Below are 16,723 nucleotides of genomic sequence, written 5' to 3'. Positions count from 1 at the left end.
ACTAACATTGTACAAAACTTCAGGGGTGAAGGTCCATTTTAAGTATGTTTTTTTAATTGTTGAGTGATGAGTGTCAAAATGACAGTTCAAAATTTTGAATGCCTAATATGGACCACCTATAAAATTTCAAAATGAACATACTTTCACATTTCTCAAAAGGTTATATTTATTTGTAGAAATGAACAAATAAACTTATTCTAAGCAGTTCAGGTTAATTTTGAATGTATTTTTTTTTAAATTGTTGAATGATGAGTGTCAAAATGACAGTTCAAAATTGTGGACGCCTAATATGGACCACCTAAAGAATAATTTCAAAATAAACATATTTTTACGTTTCAAAACATCATATTTATTGGTAGGTAGAAATGAACAAAAAAAAAGTATTTCAAGCATTCCCATTTTCAGCGGCTGTAAAAAAATGAGTAAAAAAATTCAATATCACAGGTGGTCCATATTAGTGCACTCCATAAAAAAAACTTAGCACCAAAAATTTCTGTACATACCCTCATTTTTAGCAAAAACTGATCACTCTAGCAGAAACTACATCCTTTTTTGATATTATAAACATCAATGACATTTAGAAAATTACACCACATATATATTTTAATAAAAGTTGAAAAACACACTAAAAAAAATTTTTCAGTGTCTCAAAACAGTTTTTTGTAAATTTCTCAGCGAGTTTTGACTTTACAGTTGTAATTTTTGTCTCATTCGTTTTTTTGGTGAAAAATACATCAGAATACATTTTTTCCTGACAGATTGCGCTAATTACCAACGAGAACGGGCGCTGGTCCATATTGCGGACTAGTCCATTATCGGTGCCCATACCCTTAGGTAGTCGATGTAAATGTCGACGTTGACAGTTGTTATGCGGGCAAAGGGGTAATTCCGATAGCAAGCTCTAGCCTCGTTGCAAAACACATTTTGGCACAACTGATGAAGAAAGTAGGTAGTTTTAGTGCTAACCTACACCCATTAGATGGTCATCTGCTGCGTTTTGTCAAGTCTGTGCAGTGTTCAAAAATCTGAATGCCCAAATCCTTTGCCGCAAAAAACAGTGCATTTTTGAAACTCATTCTTATCGTTCAAAACTTGTTGAAAAATTCTGTTTAGAAGCTGAAATTTGATGAATACGTGTTTTAGTGTCAGTACCTCTTTTGATTTTGCTTTTATAATTATTTTTTTGGTGGTATTGAAATTGTTAAACATGTCGATCATTTTTCATGTCATGGGGTAATTCCAATAACCCTAGCAAAATTGTCCTGTAATGTTTTTTTCTCAGTTTTGATGAAGGTAGTATTTCTTTACGGGGTCAAAATTATCAAAGAAAAACATTAAAAGGGGGTCTTTTTCTCTAGTTACTTTGGTTTTCAAAAATTATGCCTCAAAAATGCATATTTGTAAAAATTTTGTAATTTTTGTTCTAATGATTCAATTTACATGAAATAAAAACCTAAGTAAATGCAATAAATGGTATATTTCAACATAACTGGCTCGGAATTACCCCAGGAGAATCACTTTCCTTATAAAACTCATTATCAGAATTACCCCAAAAATGGGGTAATTCTGATACCTCGACCTTCCAAAATGTTTTTTCAATTATACATATGTATGAAGCCTCCGCACAAATCACTCTTCAATATAGTCAATGTGTAGCTGAAGGACATAGGAATAAAGTTGTTTTATCATTTCCCCCCCCAAAATGTACAGGAAACTCAAAAAATGAAAAATTGCTAAAATTTTGAATTTTGCCATTGGAATTAGGTACCCCACTTTACCTTAAAATGAAATGCTCAAAATTTACATCTACAACTAGGTATGTTGACCAATAATTTTTCAGAATTAAAATTTCTGTTTTAGTGTTCAAAAGTTCAGTAAACATTTAGAAATAAGATCTTGTTTAAAGAGAAAAACAAATTTTTTATGGCATTGATAAAATTATTCACTTTTCCATAATTTGGAGTTGTAGATTGTCCACAAGTACATCAACACCAAACTTGACCAAGTTTTCAAAGATTTCCCAAGGTAACATCAATCCCTGTGAACACACAAAGAGGGGTGGTGGAACCTGTATGTGGGGAGGGGGAACTTTCTCAATTCGAACCATACCTTCTCACATATCGATTTCATGGTTTTCAAGTACGCTGATTACGATTCCGGTGTCCATTTTGGGCTAAACATAATCTATCTCGAGTTACATCCCATCAACACAGTTGACTTACTTTATTCTTAATTAACTCATTATCTCGACCAAATGAAAAAATCTCCAATTGCAGTTATTACATCTCGTCCAAAAACGAAAAAAAAAAAAACAACCAATGCATTAGCTCGATTAATATGGTACTGAAACTAGCGAGAGGAAACGTGAAAAATGACGGATATCTTCATCAAATCCAGAGTCATTTCCGCCTCTAAGTTGGAATTGAAATAGCGTGCATCGCTGAGAAAAAGATTCAACTTTTAATCGTACTTACTACAGTACTTACTGCACGAGAAACTGGGCTCGCGCGAATACCGCGCATTAGTACTTACGTATGATAATAATTACCATCAAATTACATTTACGACGTCCCTATGAAAATTTACGACCGGTAAGAATGCGCTTGTTCGGCTACCGAAATTATCGTTATCAAAAACATCCTAACTACTATGTAATAAACGTGTAGTAAGTATCTCGAAGTTCAATCTATAATATAAAAACATGGTCGGAATTATATAGGTAACTCGACCTTCGCTCGCGTTGATATAAAAAAAAAAATGGATTAGTAGATGAAATATTACCCTATACGAGTTCGCTCCCTCATGCTCATCTCACACTAGTATACACAGTCCTTAAGTTATACATATCTGTAATGAAACATCGAATATATAATATGGTAGGCCTAGATGAGCCTATACGTTGTAAAAAAAAAGTGATGTACCTTTTTAAAGATTTGATAAAGGTTCAGTAGGTGTTACTGCTTATGTCAATATTCTACTATAATCATATATGGATGGAGATGGAGGGATTACGCAGGTATTTTGCTTTCTTTCAACGATTAAAAAGGGAAAAATGAATATTAATTTTCCTCTATCTCGACACTAGATCAACGCAGGCTGGAATTTTTCTCTACATACCTCGTGGCAAGGTAGGTATAGTATTTCGTAAAATATTTAAGCTCATTTGAGAGCACCTATGGGTACAAAAACAAAATACACTCGACGTAAGGTACGAGTACCTGTGGCAGGGTATGTGTAGTTAGAGATATTGCGTCAAAAAACGAACTTTCTCAGCACATACTGCGAGCTACGCAACATATTCTATACGTATTATACTTTATGGTCGTTGTCGAACAGTATTTCAGGCGAATTTATTAGGTATAAGTAGTATATGGCTTACCTGTTGCGCCGAGTTGGTAACGAACAGATGACAAAACTGGTTACTATAGTGACCTTTTGGTTCTCGGGCCAGGAAACAGAATTGATTATGCTGCAGATCGCAAGTAGCGTATGAAATTCTCTTCAAGGCGTGAGCCATGTGAACTACCTGAAATTGAAATAAAATACGTTTAATTTCCAAATTTTGGGATTTTTATGCGTAGGTATATCATTTTTATTCCTTAAAGTGAACCAATTTAGCTATTTTGAAGCAGTGTAAAATTATGAAAAAAATTTCCAATTATGCATGAAAAAGGGCCTCAGGGATGTTAAAAAAATTTTCCAACACACATAATCCGGCATATGACAATAGGAGTAATTGCACCCCCCCCCCGCCAATCCTTCGGGACAACTTTTTTCTTAAAAGGGACATCCTGAGGAACATTTTAAAGCAAACTTTCCGAAAAAAAGTTGGCCTTACTTACAAAATGGCGGCCATTTTGATTGACAGGTCAGCCGAAATCGCAGATTTTGCGTTCCAATATAGGACTTGCACAAAATTTTTCAAACTATACAAAATTAGATCGAAAGATCAAGCAAAAATTTATCACCTGTCCAAATTTCAAATGCTAAAGTGCGTTTTTCGATTTTTGGTGAATTTTTGAAAATCAAATTTATGCCAAAAATGAGGGGGAAAATCAAAATTTTACCAAATTGACTAAGAAAGCTGAAATTTGGGATATACTCTATTTTCGACATGCCAAATCGGTTGGAAACAGTTTCAACCCGTTTTGAGCAGTACTGGAGCCTCCAGCAGATTTTTGAAACTCGAAATTCCCACAAAATTCTATCAAATTGGAGTTCTAAAGCTAAAATTTATTCTAAAAACTAATTTCAATACGCTACAAAGTACTGCAGGTGAATTTCAAGTCGTTTTGGATCCTCCAGCGACTTTTTGAAAATTCCTGAAGCCTCCAGCAGATTTTTGAAACTTTAAATTTTCACAAAATTTCATCCAATGGAAATGGAAAGCTGAAATTTACTCTACACGTACTCCAATTTTAACACCCTCTGAAGACGACATCAGGTGGGTTCAAGTAATTTTAGGGCCTACAGCGACTTTTTTTAAAAATTACTGGAGCCTCCTGCAGATTTTTGAAACTTGAAATTTCCCCAAAATTTCATCAAATGGAGATGGAAAGCTGAAATTTACTCTACACTCCAATTTTAACACCCTCTGAAAACGACTTCCGGTGGGTTCAAGTAATTTCAGGACCTCCAGCGACTTATTTTGAAAATTGCTGGAGCCTCCAGCAGATTTTTGAAAGTTTAAATCTTCACAAAATTTCATCAAATGGAGATGGAAAGCTGAAATTTACTCTACACTCCAATTTTAACACCCTCTGAAGACGACTTCAGGTGGGTTCAAGTCATTTTAGGGCCTCCAGTAACTGTTTTGAAAATTACTGGAGCCTCCAATAGATTTTTGAAACTTCAAAATTCCCCAACATTAATTAATCAAGTAGAGTTGGCAAGCTGAAATTTACTTCGCAGACTACATGGTGGTTTCAAATGATTTTGAAGCTTCCAGCTATACTTTTAGGAAATTTCAATTTCACAAAAAAACGTCATACAACCTTTGAAAAAGTTGCTGGAGGCTCCAAAATGACCTGAAATTCAACAGCAGTCATCTTCGTAGTGTATTAAAATTAGTTTGCAGAATGAATTTCGACTCTCCGTCATAGTTTGATGAAATTTTGGGGAAATTTCAAGTTTCAAAAATCCACTGGAGGCTCCAGTAATTTTTAAAAAAGTCGTTGGAGGCTCTGAAATGACTTGAACCCACCTGAAGTCGTCTTCAGAGGGTGTTAAAATTGGAGTGTAGAGTAAATTTCAGCTTTCCATCTCCATTTGTGACGCGGCCAGCGATACCATACCATATGTCGGAAAACTTTTTTTTCAGATAATCGCGTTTTCATGGAAAAAGTCAGAAAATATCAAAAAAAAATTTTTTGTCGATTCATATACTATGAAGCCTATACTTTGGAATGGGTGTACCCACCGATCTCAAACACGTCGTTTTAGTGGTGAAAAACCGGTTTTACAAAAGTGCTTTTCAAAAAAAAATGTCAAAAAAAAAATATATTATGATGTAAAACCATTAAAAGATGAAGAAAATCAAAAAAAAAAAAAAAATTTTAAAAATGTTACAAAAATAACCCAAACTTTCAAACACGTTTTTCTCAGAATTTTGGTTTTTGAATTTCAAAAAATACACAACTTTGAAATTTTGAAAATTTGTCAGATTTTAATATTTTGAAAATCTGTTTGCACCATTGAAAAGAGGAAGAAAAACACTACCAGAAACCACAATAAAACGAAAAAAATTTTTGCCGACATATGGTATGGTATTGCTGGCCGCGTCACATTTGATGAAATTTTGTGAAAATTTAATGTTTCAAAAATCTGCTGGAGGCTTCAGGAATTTTCAAAAAGTCGCTGGAGGATCCAAAACGACTTGAAATTCACCTGCAGTACTTTGTAGCGTATTGAAATTAGTTTTTAGAATAAATTTTAGCTTTAGAACTCCAATTTGATAGAATTTTGTGGGAATTTCGAGTTTCAAAAATCTGCTGGAGACTCCAGAACTGCTCAAAACGAGTTAAAACCGTTTCCAATCGATTTGGCATGTCGAAAATAGGGTATGTCCCAAATTTCAGGTTTCTTAGTCAATTTGCTAAAATTTTAATTTTTTCCCCGATTTTTAGCCTAAATTCGATTTTCAAAAATTCACCAAAAATCGAAAAATGCACTTTAGCACTTGAAATTTTGACAGGTGATAAATTTTTGCATGATCTTTCGATCTACCTTTGTAAAGTTCGAAAAAGTTCGTACAAGTCCTATGTTAAAACGCAAAATCTGCGATTTCGGCTGACCTGTCAATCAAAATGGCCGCCATTTTGTAAGTAAGGCCAACTTTTTTTTGGGCAAGTTTGCTTTAAAATGTTCCTTAGGGTGTCCCCTTTAAGAAAAAAGTTGTCCCGGAGGATCGGGGGGGGGGGTGCAATTACACCTATTGTCATATGCCGGACTAACACACTGATTTAATTTGAGCGTTCAACTCACGCCCACCTTATACAGTATAAGCTTACCTTATTCAACCAAATCCTCCCAAATTCATCTTCCTAATCTCCAATTTCTTGCCCACCCACACCGAGAAATTTTCAATAACGAAATAACGAGCAAAATACGAGATATACCTTCTGCATCCTCCATACAAGTAAAACGAATCGAATACGACCAAACCACACCATCGAACAAGCAACTTGATCTTAAAACCGTAACATTTTGCCAAATCCCAACGGTATATCTCGAATTCCAATACAGAGGAAAATTCACCTTAGAATTAGCGCGGGATTAATCAATCTCCTTCCGGGTACGGACACGTCGTTTAGACGCTATTCGACTATTAATCTTATTGAGGACTTTCTTTTCACATTACATTACATGTTTACTATTTCACAACTTCCTACACGTAGAATCAGTCCACAATTCCACATACACGTAGATACGTATAGTACGTACCTACCTATACAAAAGCCCTCTCGGTGAAATTTCAAATTAACCTTTTTACCACTCGTTGGTACAGGAGGAAGAAACAGAAGTCTGTACCTTTTCCCTTTTTCCAGTCGTAACAAGAGAAGAACGCGACAAAGATAGAGTGAAAGAGAAGGAATACCTATCCGATAACTTCGACATTATTGGTAAATTGATAGGGTTCGGTTGTAACCACCGTAGATTACAAATCAGATTTTATACTTTGTATAATAAGGGTGCTATAATTCAAATACCAACGAGGAAAGAGAGCTGACGTACCGGAAATTAAATCCACTTCCGATTCAATTTCCTTATCAGCTCAATTCCCCCTTATTCCCTCACAGTATCCATTTTTTTTTTTACAATATAGTACGCCTCTCTGCCTCTCGATCTCATAGCACTGCACAGCAGAGAAAAAGGAAAATATTTTCGCAAAGTAAACAGGTATCGATCTTTATATTAACTGTACTCTTTGCATTTTCTTCGACTAGGTACATTATATGTAAGTGCTTTGTTCGTTGTCCCTTTCCATCTCTTGCCCTAAGTTTAATGCAAACAAAAATATCTCATCGATGACGTGAAGTTATATTAAAATGGAATTTTCATGTCATTTTTACGATTGATTACGAACTCTGATTGTTCTCAGTTGGCATATTGCCTCATCATCCACCTTTGCCTTTATAGCTATTTTTTCTCCCTTTTCAACCCACCACCGCTGTAAAATCGTTAATTTACTCTTTCATGATTCTCTTCTGGCCCCTCCCTTGTATGTACCTATACATAGTTCCTTTAACAACGACAGTAATTTCCGTTCTAATTTTCTCTAGACTATAGAGAGAGATAATAATTCAATCATTAGTAATTGTTTGTTAACGCCACCGAGCTCTTATTTCAGAAAACTAACACGATAGGATACGACACAACACGACGCTTTGCCATGTCAAAAGTTTATAAAACATCTGATCGTCGAGAGTTCTCAACTAAGTCGCGGATAAGTTAGTTTACAAAACATTGCTAACTTTTACCTCCATCCTTTCACCCTTTCAATTATTTTTGAACTTACTGTCTTTAAATTTATTACGTAGATGTGGCATTGTGCTTTATGTTGTGGTGAAATACAGCAGTGCCAGCTCCTTTGACACTTGAAGACATCGTCGACAATTTTTCCAATTTTTTTTGGGTGGGGGGGGGGTGTTTGTAATTACTTGATTATTAGACCCGTCGTGTGAGATTTTATATCGAGTTGGTAAGGTCAAGTTTTTTAATTAGGTCTAAGAATTTTTTTATTTCGGAAGGGTTGTCTGGTATGAATAGGGATCTTTCATTTATTTGTAGGAATATGTCTGTGCTGATGTAAGGAGGGACAGTGAAATAGTAAGTGTTGGACAGATAGAAGTTCTGACAGGCAGAACTGGCATGTGGGTTTTGAGGCATTTTCATAGAGGTGATTGTGGGTGATTTTTGTGTGGTCAATATTCTCAATCTGATAATGATTTCTTCGAGTCTATTTAGTTGAGATAGGTTTCTTCAAGGCATGAGTAGTTTTTTTAAGGTGAAAGAGCTTGTTCGATGTTTGGAGGGACCAAAAGTTTTACCATTTCTTAAGTGTGCTTTGGGTGAAGAAAGGATTTAAGGTCGTCAGCTGCGATAAATGTGAGAGGAGAAAGAGTAGTGGCGGATTTTGCATTTTTATCTGCAATTTCATTTCCTGTGACTCCAACATGGCTGGGTATATACATAAACTGGATGTAGTAGTTTGAATTTTGTAAATCAAATAGAGTTTTATGAATATTTTGAATTAGTGGATGGTCATAGATAATAGATTTTGGATAGAAGTTAGTGAGCTGAGGGAATCACTCTGAATTAAGAAAGACATTATTTCCTGATTCATAAGTGAGTATATCACAGAGGCAGTGGAAAATAGCTGTGAGTTTGGCAGTGTAGATTGAAGAGCAGTTATGGATATTAGAATTTGAAATTTTATCATTAATAGAGTAGGCATGCCCTGAATGAAGTGTTGACATTTTTGATCCATCTGTAAAGCGGAGATTGAATTTTTTGTATTCTGATAAGAGTTCAAGATAGTTTTGTTTTATTCCTAATGGAGAGTGGCTATTTTTTGAGTAGTTAATAGGTTGTGTATTGACTTGAGGAGGCTTGAGGAGCCAAGGGGGATATAATATTGGTTTTTGGATGAGTGTTTTAGGATTGATTTGAAGAGCATTCAACATTGTGATGAAATTAGAAGTGGGTCCTTCTATATGATCAAAATGTTAGGGGTTGGGTGGGTTAATTGAGTTTTGGAGTGGATGGGAAGGGTTGGCGGATGCATTTGAGATGAATTTGTTTGTTATGAGAGTTCTTCTAAGATATGGGGGTAATTCTATGCTGCTTCACAATAAATTCTATCTATTGGAGAGGAATAGAGGGCTCCTATACAGATCCTTAAGGCTGAATTTTGATTTTTTTTTAGGATATTAGAAGTTTTATTTGAGATATTTGCAAAACATGGGCTTCTATACTCAATTTTACTGCGAATTAGAGATTTATACAAGTGAAAAGTAAGAGTTTGAGGGTATAACAGGAAAATTCATTGCGCAAAATTCACTGCGCATAACTCACAGTGCAAATTTCATTGGGCAAAATTCATCATTGGGTAAAATTAACTGAAAGGGAAAACTATAATTGCAGAGGAAAATTCATTGTTGTATAAAATTAACCACAAGGGAAAATTCATCCCGGAGGAAAATTCATTGTTGTGGGGAGCATGGCAAATGTCTGAATCAACAGAGGGATAACATTGGAGAAATTCCACCCAGAGAGAGGAGTACAACAGGGCTGCATTCTATCCCCACTCCTGTTTAATCTGTATGGAGAATATATAATTTGTGAAACGTTGCAGCTAATTGTATCAGAAAGCACCAATGAAGACAGCTCAGGTGAATGGCAGGGAGGGGTATTGATTGGAGGTGTACGGATGTCAAGTCTTCGCTACGTAGACGACACCACCCTCATTGCCTCAAGTGTCGAATATATGACCAGTTTTCAGAAATGTCTGGAAGAGGTCAGTACAAAAATATATAGGCTGCTAATAAATGAAGCGAAGACAAACAAAGATCATGATTGTGAACTGGCCTGAGAACAACTCGCCTGAAATACAGAAAATTGAGGGCATTCAGATCACAAGAAGTGCCATGTCTTGTCTAAAGAAGATATGGTCTGACACCGCAGTGAGCAAGGCTCTGAAGATAAGGCTGTTAAATGCTCTAGTTTTCTCGGTGTTTCTCTATGCTTCAGAAACTTGGACAGTATGTGAGGAAGACAGAAGAAAAATTGATGCGCTCGACATGTGGTGCTGGAGGAGAATGCTTTGGATCCCCTGGACAGAGAAAAGGACCAACGTGTCCGTCCTGGGAGAAATTGGTGTCTGGAAAAGATTGTTGGCAGTGGTACTCAGCAGAATCCTCAAATATTTTGGGCATGTCACAAGGGCAGATGCCATGGAGTCTCTGTTCATCCAAGGCAAGGTTGAGGGAACAAGAGGATGAGGATGCTCCCGCACAAGATGAACAGACTCCGTTTGGAAAGCCACTGGATGCAGCTTCCCAGCTTGCGTCAGGAGCACCCTAAATAGAGTCAGCTGGAGGGAGCTGGTGTATCATCCCGAGAGTTGTCAAAATATCGAAAACTATCGATAACTATCGATAATTCAACTATCAATAAGTTATCGATAACTTAAAAATTTTTTATGCAGATAAAGCCTGAAAAATTGGGGAAAAACCAGCGTTGCCAGATGCTGAGGCACTGAAATCGCCCATTTTCTCACCTCAAAGCGCCAAAAAACGCCAAAAATGAAGAAATTTAACCGCCGACACATAAATTTGGCGTTTTTAAGCCCATTTTGCGCAATTACGCCCAATGTGGCAACACTGGAAGTGTTATTGATAAACTATCGATAGTTCATTTTTCCGATATTTGACAACTCTCTATCATGTCACAGAAACCGCTACCGTTGCATCATAATCACAATACCCCTGGAGGGGTGAAACTGCACCAAGAGAGATAAAATCAACAATGAGTTTCATACTTAATGAATTTCATGCTGTGAGTTTCGTGGAGGTGTAACATAGTTGTACAGTAAAAGCTAGTTATAACGCTTCCAGTTATAACGCTAATTTCATTATAACACTGATTTCTTCTGGTCCCTAGACAGCCCCATTCACACAAAAACTTTCGCTTATAGCGCGCTTTGGCTTATAACGATAACGCTCTTTTTTTTGGTCCTTTGGGAAGCGTTATAACGAGCTTTTACTATACTTACCTATTATTTTTGATTATTTTCAACAGATTTAGGCGTTTCATGAGATCTTGAGGAGTCCAATTTAGTTTTCCATCAAAAGTCAAGCCAAGAAATTTAATAGTGGTTTTGAATTCTGAGGAGTGTCCTTTGAAGTTGAGAATGAGATCTGGAGGAATCTTATTTTTTTTTGGTAAAAAGTATACAGTGGGTTTTTGGCTATGAGAAGGTTAGACCATTAAAATCTGCCCATGATTCAATTTTTTTCAAGGGTTTCTTCGATTACTTGAAGAGCTAATTGAATATTATTTGAACGAAAGAAAAATATGATTTTGAAAAAATTCCATAGATGTGCCCTTTGATGCGTTTTTGAAATATTCAATTTTCGAGATGGGATCTGTTATTGGAGAGGGAACACCCCTCCCCCAAATTTGGGCAAAACTTTCAAAAAAATCTGGGGCATGTGATATATCGAATTGCATGTTTTTGGTTACGCTGAACGCGAATATGACGTCAGATTTTTTATTAGACCTCATCCACGGCCCCCAGCACCTCCTCAAATGGGGTAAAAGTTCAAAAAAGTGTTTTGTTCGTGCGACTCATGAAATGGTATGTTTTTGGAAATGTTGCCTTACTTTTTCAAATTTACATCACCCATGGCCCCCGAACCTCCCCAAATAGGTAATGAGATTTACATATTATGAAGTCTCTGACAACATTTTTCAAATATTTTCTTCAATATTCAGATAATTCTGGTGAAAATTCATCATATTCTACCCAATTTTACATCCCAATAATTTGCAACACATCTAAGTACCTACATAATTTGTCGAGAAAAATTTCACGCTAGATTATTTTCACATCACGCTGAAAAATTCCATCGAAAAACGACCAATTTCAGCGCACTTTGGATGCAAATCACGCATAAATCTCCGTAATAGGAGTTTTATCGCCGGGAACAATTTCATATTTCAACGAAACACTCACAAGTATAACCATTTTTCCACAACATTAATCCAACGTATTGAAATTTTATCGACTATTCTCCATTGTTAAGACATTTGCTCTGCCATCGAGGCATTTTTCTCCTCTCGAGAGACTCGAGGTTTTTTTTCTTTCTTAAACACATAAGAGGTCTATAGTCTATATAGTATGGTCGAATCGATAAGCCACGAATGTACAAACACCAAAGGTTAAAGCAGCAAAACATACATTATTAGAACACCCTTATATATACTATACAGGGGGTATAGGTATCTGGTATATACATAAGTGTGGAACACCACACACACCTTCATCGCGAGTTAATAACCTTCTGTAAGTGAAGGGTTTACTGCTCAGGAATTGGCCGAAACCTAAAGGGTATTACCGCAGTATTTATTAGCTAACGAAAAGCCTTGATTTTCTGGCGTGGTTAGGCTCACTCAGTTAACCACCTATCCAGGGAATCTGTAGTAAATTATTGCGATGAACCCTTTCCACGTTATCCAGTATCACTTCTAACATAGGCCTTATTTTGTCTCAAAGGATCATCGCTGTGTGCTATCGCACGTCGGTCGTCTCTTTCGAAACAGAGTCCATGGGATACCCCAAAACAACCCCAATATAGTGCTTTTGGGTAAAAACAACAACTTTTTCACGCAATTTAAAATATTCTCGACACGTTATACCGAAATTACACCGCGGGCTAGCCCACATTATCCTTTTTTTCACCCCCCCCCCCCGGTAATGTGCGCATTTATTACCACAGGTGCGATGACTTTTTCCTCTCGATTTCTTTTCCTCGAGCACGATACAATTGCGGTGCGGTTTACCTCCTGTAGCCTTTAACTATCTACGTGTAGACTCATTTCAATAAAGACGCCTCTGCATAGACGATTCTCTCCTTCTACCCTCTTCTTCACCTCTATACATCTCGTAAACTTCGCAATGTACTTGAAACATATCGCGATACGCGCGTTCTCAGCTTTTCTATGGCTGGAATCTCGAATTGTCATCGTCACCTCTGCAACTCGTCTTTTGAAATTATTGAATTATAATGCTAATAAGCCCGTATTCTGCAGCCACACCCGCGCTCTCAGCTCATAGTATCGTGCATGTGTGTGAATTGGAATTCCGCCGAAACATTTATAACCTCTATAAAGACGTTGTCGCTGTCATCGTCATTGTCGTTGTGATTTGATTTATATATACGAAAATGGTCGTCTGTTTTTCGCCACCATTGCGCATATTTTATTTATTTTTTTTCTCAAAACACGTGTACGCGTATTATAAAATGATGAGTGTGTCGCGTAGGTAGCTATAAGTAAGTATGTTGACTTATAAATACGAGAGAATTCATATTGTTGAAAGAGAGACAGAGAGGGAAAAAATACTCACTAGCATAATCATAATAAAAGGATCTGAAAATGTTTTACTTTATCGAATCAACCCCCTATTTTTTTCTTTTGACGGACATCGTGTTCATGAGAAGTAGGTACGTACTTTGAACCCTATTTAAATCGACGACCCGTCGTCTCAGCTTTCTCTCTCTCTCTCTCACTCTCCTCCTCGAGTAGGTACTTTTTTCCACTTCATAATTCATCTAAATACGAATTTAATATAATTCAGCGATCAAAAGGAATGTCAGAAGTAGTTTATTAGAAGTTTTACAAATAATAGTTGGTGATAATAGGGGATGGTAGGGGGTTAGAAAAAAAAACCACTTGGAGCGAAGAAAAAGTAATCGCGAACGTGTACGAGTATAATAAGTCGTGCCGAATCGATATAAAGTAATCTCCCTTTTTCGATGAGACCAAGTTTGAATGAAGAAAAGAAACTAAGAATAAAAATGTAAGTACTCAGAATATAGGTAGTTTGTAAAGGAATTGAAGAAATGAACCTAAGAGGATAGATTGAAGGTAAAAATCAGCAAAAATTAGGTAATGAAATCGTGAAGTTTTGCCATTCGACTTTTTACCATTCATATCACATCCCCTCTTTTCAAAATACCTTAACCTTGGTCCAGAGGCTCAATAAAAAAAATTGCGATAAAGGAACCTTTCAAATTCACACTCTTCGGTCGTGAATTTCAGGATTTTTGAAAAATTTGCAACCTATCAAAATCGGTCAAAATTTCGAAAAAAATCAAAAAAATTTTCTGAACTTTTTTTTACCTCAAAATTGAGCTGATAATTTTTGGATTTTTTGAAAAAGTGTCAAGCAACCCATCAAAATGAGTTCGAAATTTTTCTTGAGCAGGTTTGAAAAATTGAAACTTGAAATTTCGTTCATTTTTAGAAATTGTCTCGAATGTTGAGAAAATTGTCTCGAATGCAGACTCAAAATTTACAAAAATAATTGCTCAAAAAACGTTTTTATTAAAATATTTTGAATTTTTCATAAAACTTCAATTCATTTTGATGAGTCGCGTGATACTTTTTGAAAAATTTTGAAAATCACGACCCAATCACTCCATTTCCAGTTTGAATAAAAATGAAAGTTTATAAAATTATTCAAAAGCGACCTTGGAAATAATATCAAAAAAAAGTAAAAATTTTACAAGAATTTAAAATATTTCGATGAAAACGTGTTTCGAGCATTTTTGAACGATTTTGACCCCACAATTGGGCTGATAATTTTTGGATTTTTCGGAAAAGTCTCACACAACCTACCAAATTGCAGGTTAAGAAATTCAAATATTTCATAGAATTTGTTTTTTGAGAATTTCAAAAAAAATTTGATCCCAAAAATCTGTCATGTTTTTTATGATTTCTGAAAAAATTGTAACGCAACCGATCAAGATGGGTAAAACTTTGAAATAAAATCACAGAATTCTATCTAATTTTTTCTAGAGGCTATGGTTTTTGAAAAAGCATCACGCGACGACGTATAACGATTGGTTAATTTTCACGAAAAAATCAAAAAGTCAGTCAAACCATTTTTTGAGCAGTTTTGAAAAATTGAACCTGGAAATTTGGCTGAAGTTTAGAAATCATCATATAAATACTCGAAAAATTGGCTCAAAGTCGAACTCAAAATAATTAAAAATTGCTCAAAAAATTTCTCTTGAAATATTTAGAATTTTTTATTGAATTTACCAGATTTGATATGACCTAATTTTGAGTTCAAAATTCTAAGAAGGGAACGTTTCGAAAATTTGAACTCGAATTCTTTGATTTTGAAAGAGGGTGTTTTAAAACCTCTTCAACCAAAATTTCAAGTGCTTAAATTCATTTTCGGATTTTTGGAGGATTTTAGAAAATTCGAAAAAGTCAAAAAAATCTGCTTCAAGAGAAATTTTTAAAATTCTTCAGAGATTAGCTCATCGAGAAAGAGACTATTATTTTGAAATTTCAAAATTTTCATTTTGGCGAAATATTCTTCTCGAAACATTTCCTATTGTCAAATTGGCCATATTCTTGAGAAGATCCTGATCGAGAAAATCCTTCTTCTTTTCCCAGGTAAAGTATTCGGGACAAGTGTTGGAACATTTTGCTTAGTAATACAGCGACCCAAACTGTATAAGTGTATGTTGGGTTGCCAAGCCTTGAAAACTGAAGGAGAAAAATTATAGGTGATTGGTAATTTTCTTAAATCTCTGTTCTGTGTTGCAGAACCTCAAAAAGGGCATGAGAAAGGTTAGATTCGTTTCAACTTCAGTTTCAATTTTAACCTGACATCAATTTGAAAATTTTATAGCACTTCTTTTTCATTTTTCAATTTGTAAAAATTCGAACGTTCTCAATTTTGAGTTTGAGAAAAATTTTCTGGAGTAGGTATTCAATTCTAGAGGAAGGGAAAATTGAATATGATATTTTTTGGGGGGAGGGGTGGATTTATAGAAGTTAGGGTTAAACTTTCAGCAAAAAATGTCATGTTCACATTTTGTCTAGGTATGTCTAAAATCAAAGCTGTTACAGTACTTGAAAATTTTTAATCAGTCGTGTCTCCTTCGAAACAAAATTCACAATAAAATTTGAACACCCATTCAGTAATTTATTGGGCGTTTTTTTTTTCTATTTTTCAAAAAATTTTCGCGGAACAACACTAAATATTTTTTTACGTTGTTTCCCTAACATGAAAGAAGACAAGGGCAAATTAATCAAATGTAAAATTTTACTACAGTAATTTTTTTACCTAAAATGATAAATAACACTGTTCAGTCACTTCTTCTTTCAAAAAAAAAAAAAAAAAATAACATAATTTTAAGTACCTATTATCATTAACACATGTAGGTATCTTTTGTAAGTACTTATATTCTAATTCGAAAAAAATCAAATCTGATCAAAACCAACTGCTCAAAGCTGACTTCAAATTCACTCCCTTTCAGTATCTCTTCTGACATCACCAAACTCCCTCGAAGGAACTGCTCAAATAATCGTTCGATTCGATCGCACATGTAGCTCGTAATTACCTAACTCTACAATGTTGTATGCAAATTTGAATTTGACTGGACGCAAATGGTTCCACTTACCTACACTGCACGACCTT

The 16,723-nt window shown here is 35.4% G+C and overlaps 1 protein-coding gene across 3 annotated transcripts in view; it reads right to left on the bottom strand.

The window, feature by feature from the left end:
* LOC135834674 (EGFR adapter protein-like) overlaps nucleotides 1-16,723 on the bottom strand; it is a 249,375-nt gene that overhangs the window by 103,955 nt on the left and 128,697 nt on the right. For all 3 annotated transcript variants that reach the window (XM_065348618.1, XM_065348617.1, XM_065348620.1), the window contains one exon: nucleotides 3,380-3,526. In XM_065348618.1, the coding sequence (XP_065204690.1) occupies nucleotides 3,380-3,526 (147 nt within the window). The remainder of the gene's footprint in view (nucleotides 1-3,379; nucleotides 3,527-16,723) is intronic.

This window comes from Planococcus citri, chromosome 2 (assembly GCF_950023065.1).
Source record: "Planococcus citri chromosome 2, ihPlaCitr1.1, whole genome shotgun sequence".
Taxonomy (NCBI): domain Eukaryota; kingdom Metazoa; phylum Arthropoda; class Insecta; order Hemiptera; family Pseudococcidae; genus Planococcus; species Planococcus citri.
The sequence above is the reverse complement of the archived record's forward strand: the minus strand, read 5'-3'. Positions and strand labels throughout refer to the sequence as shown.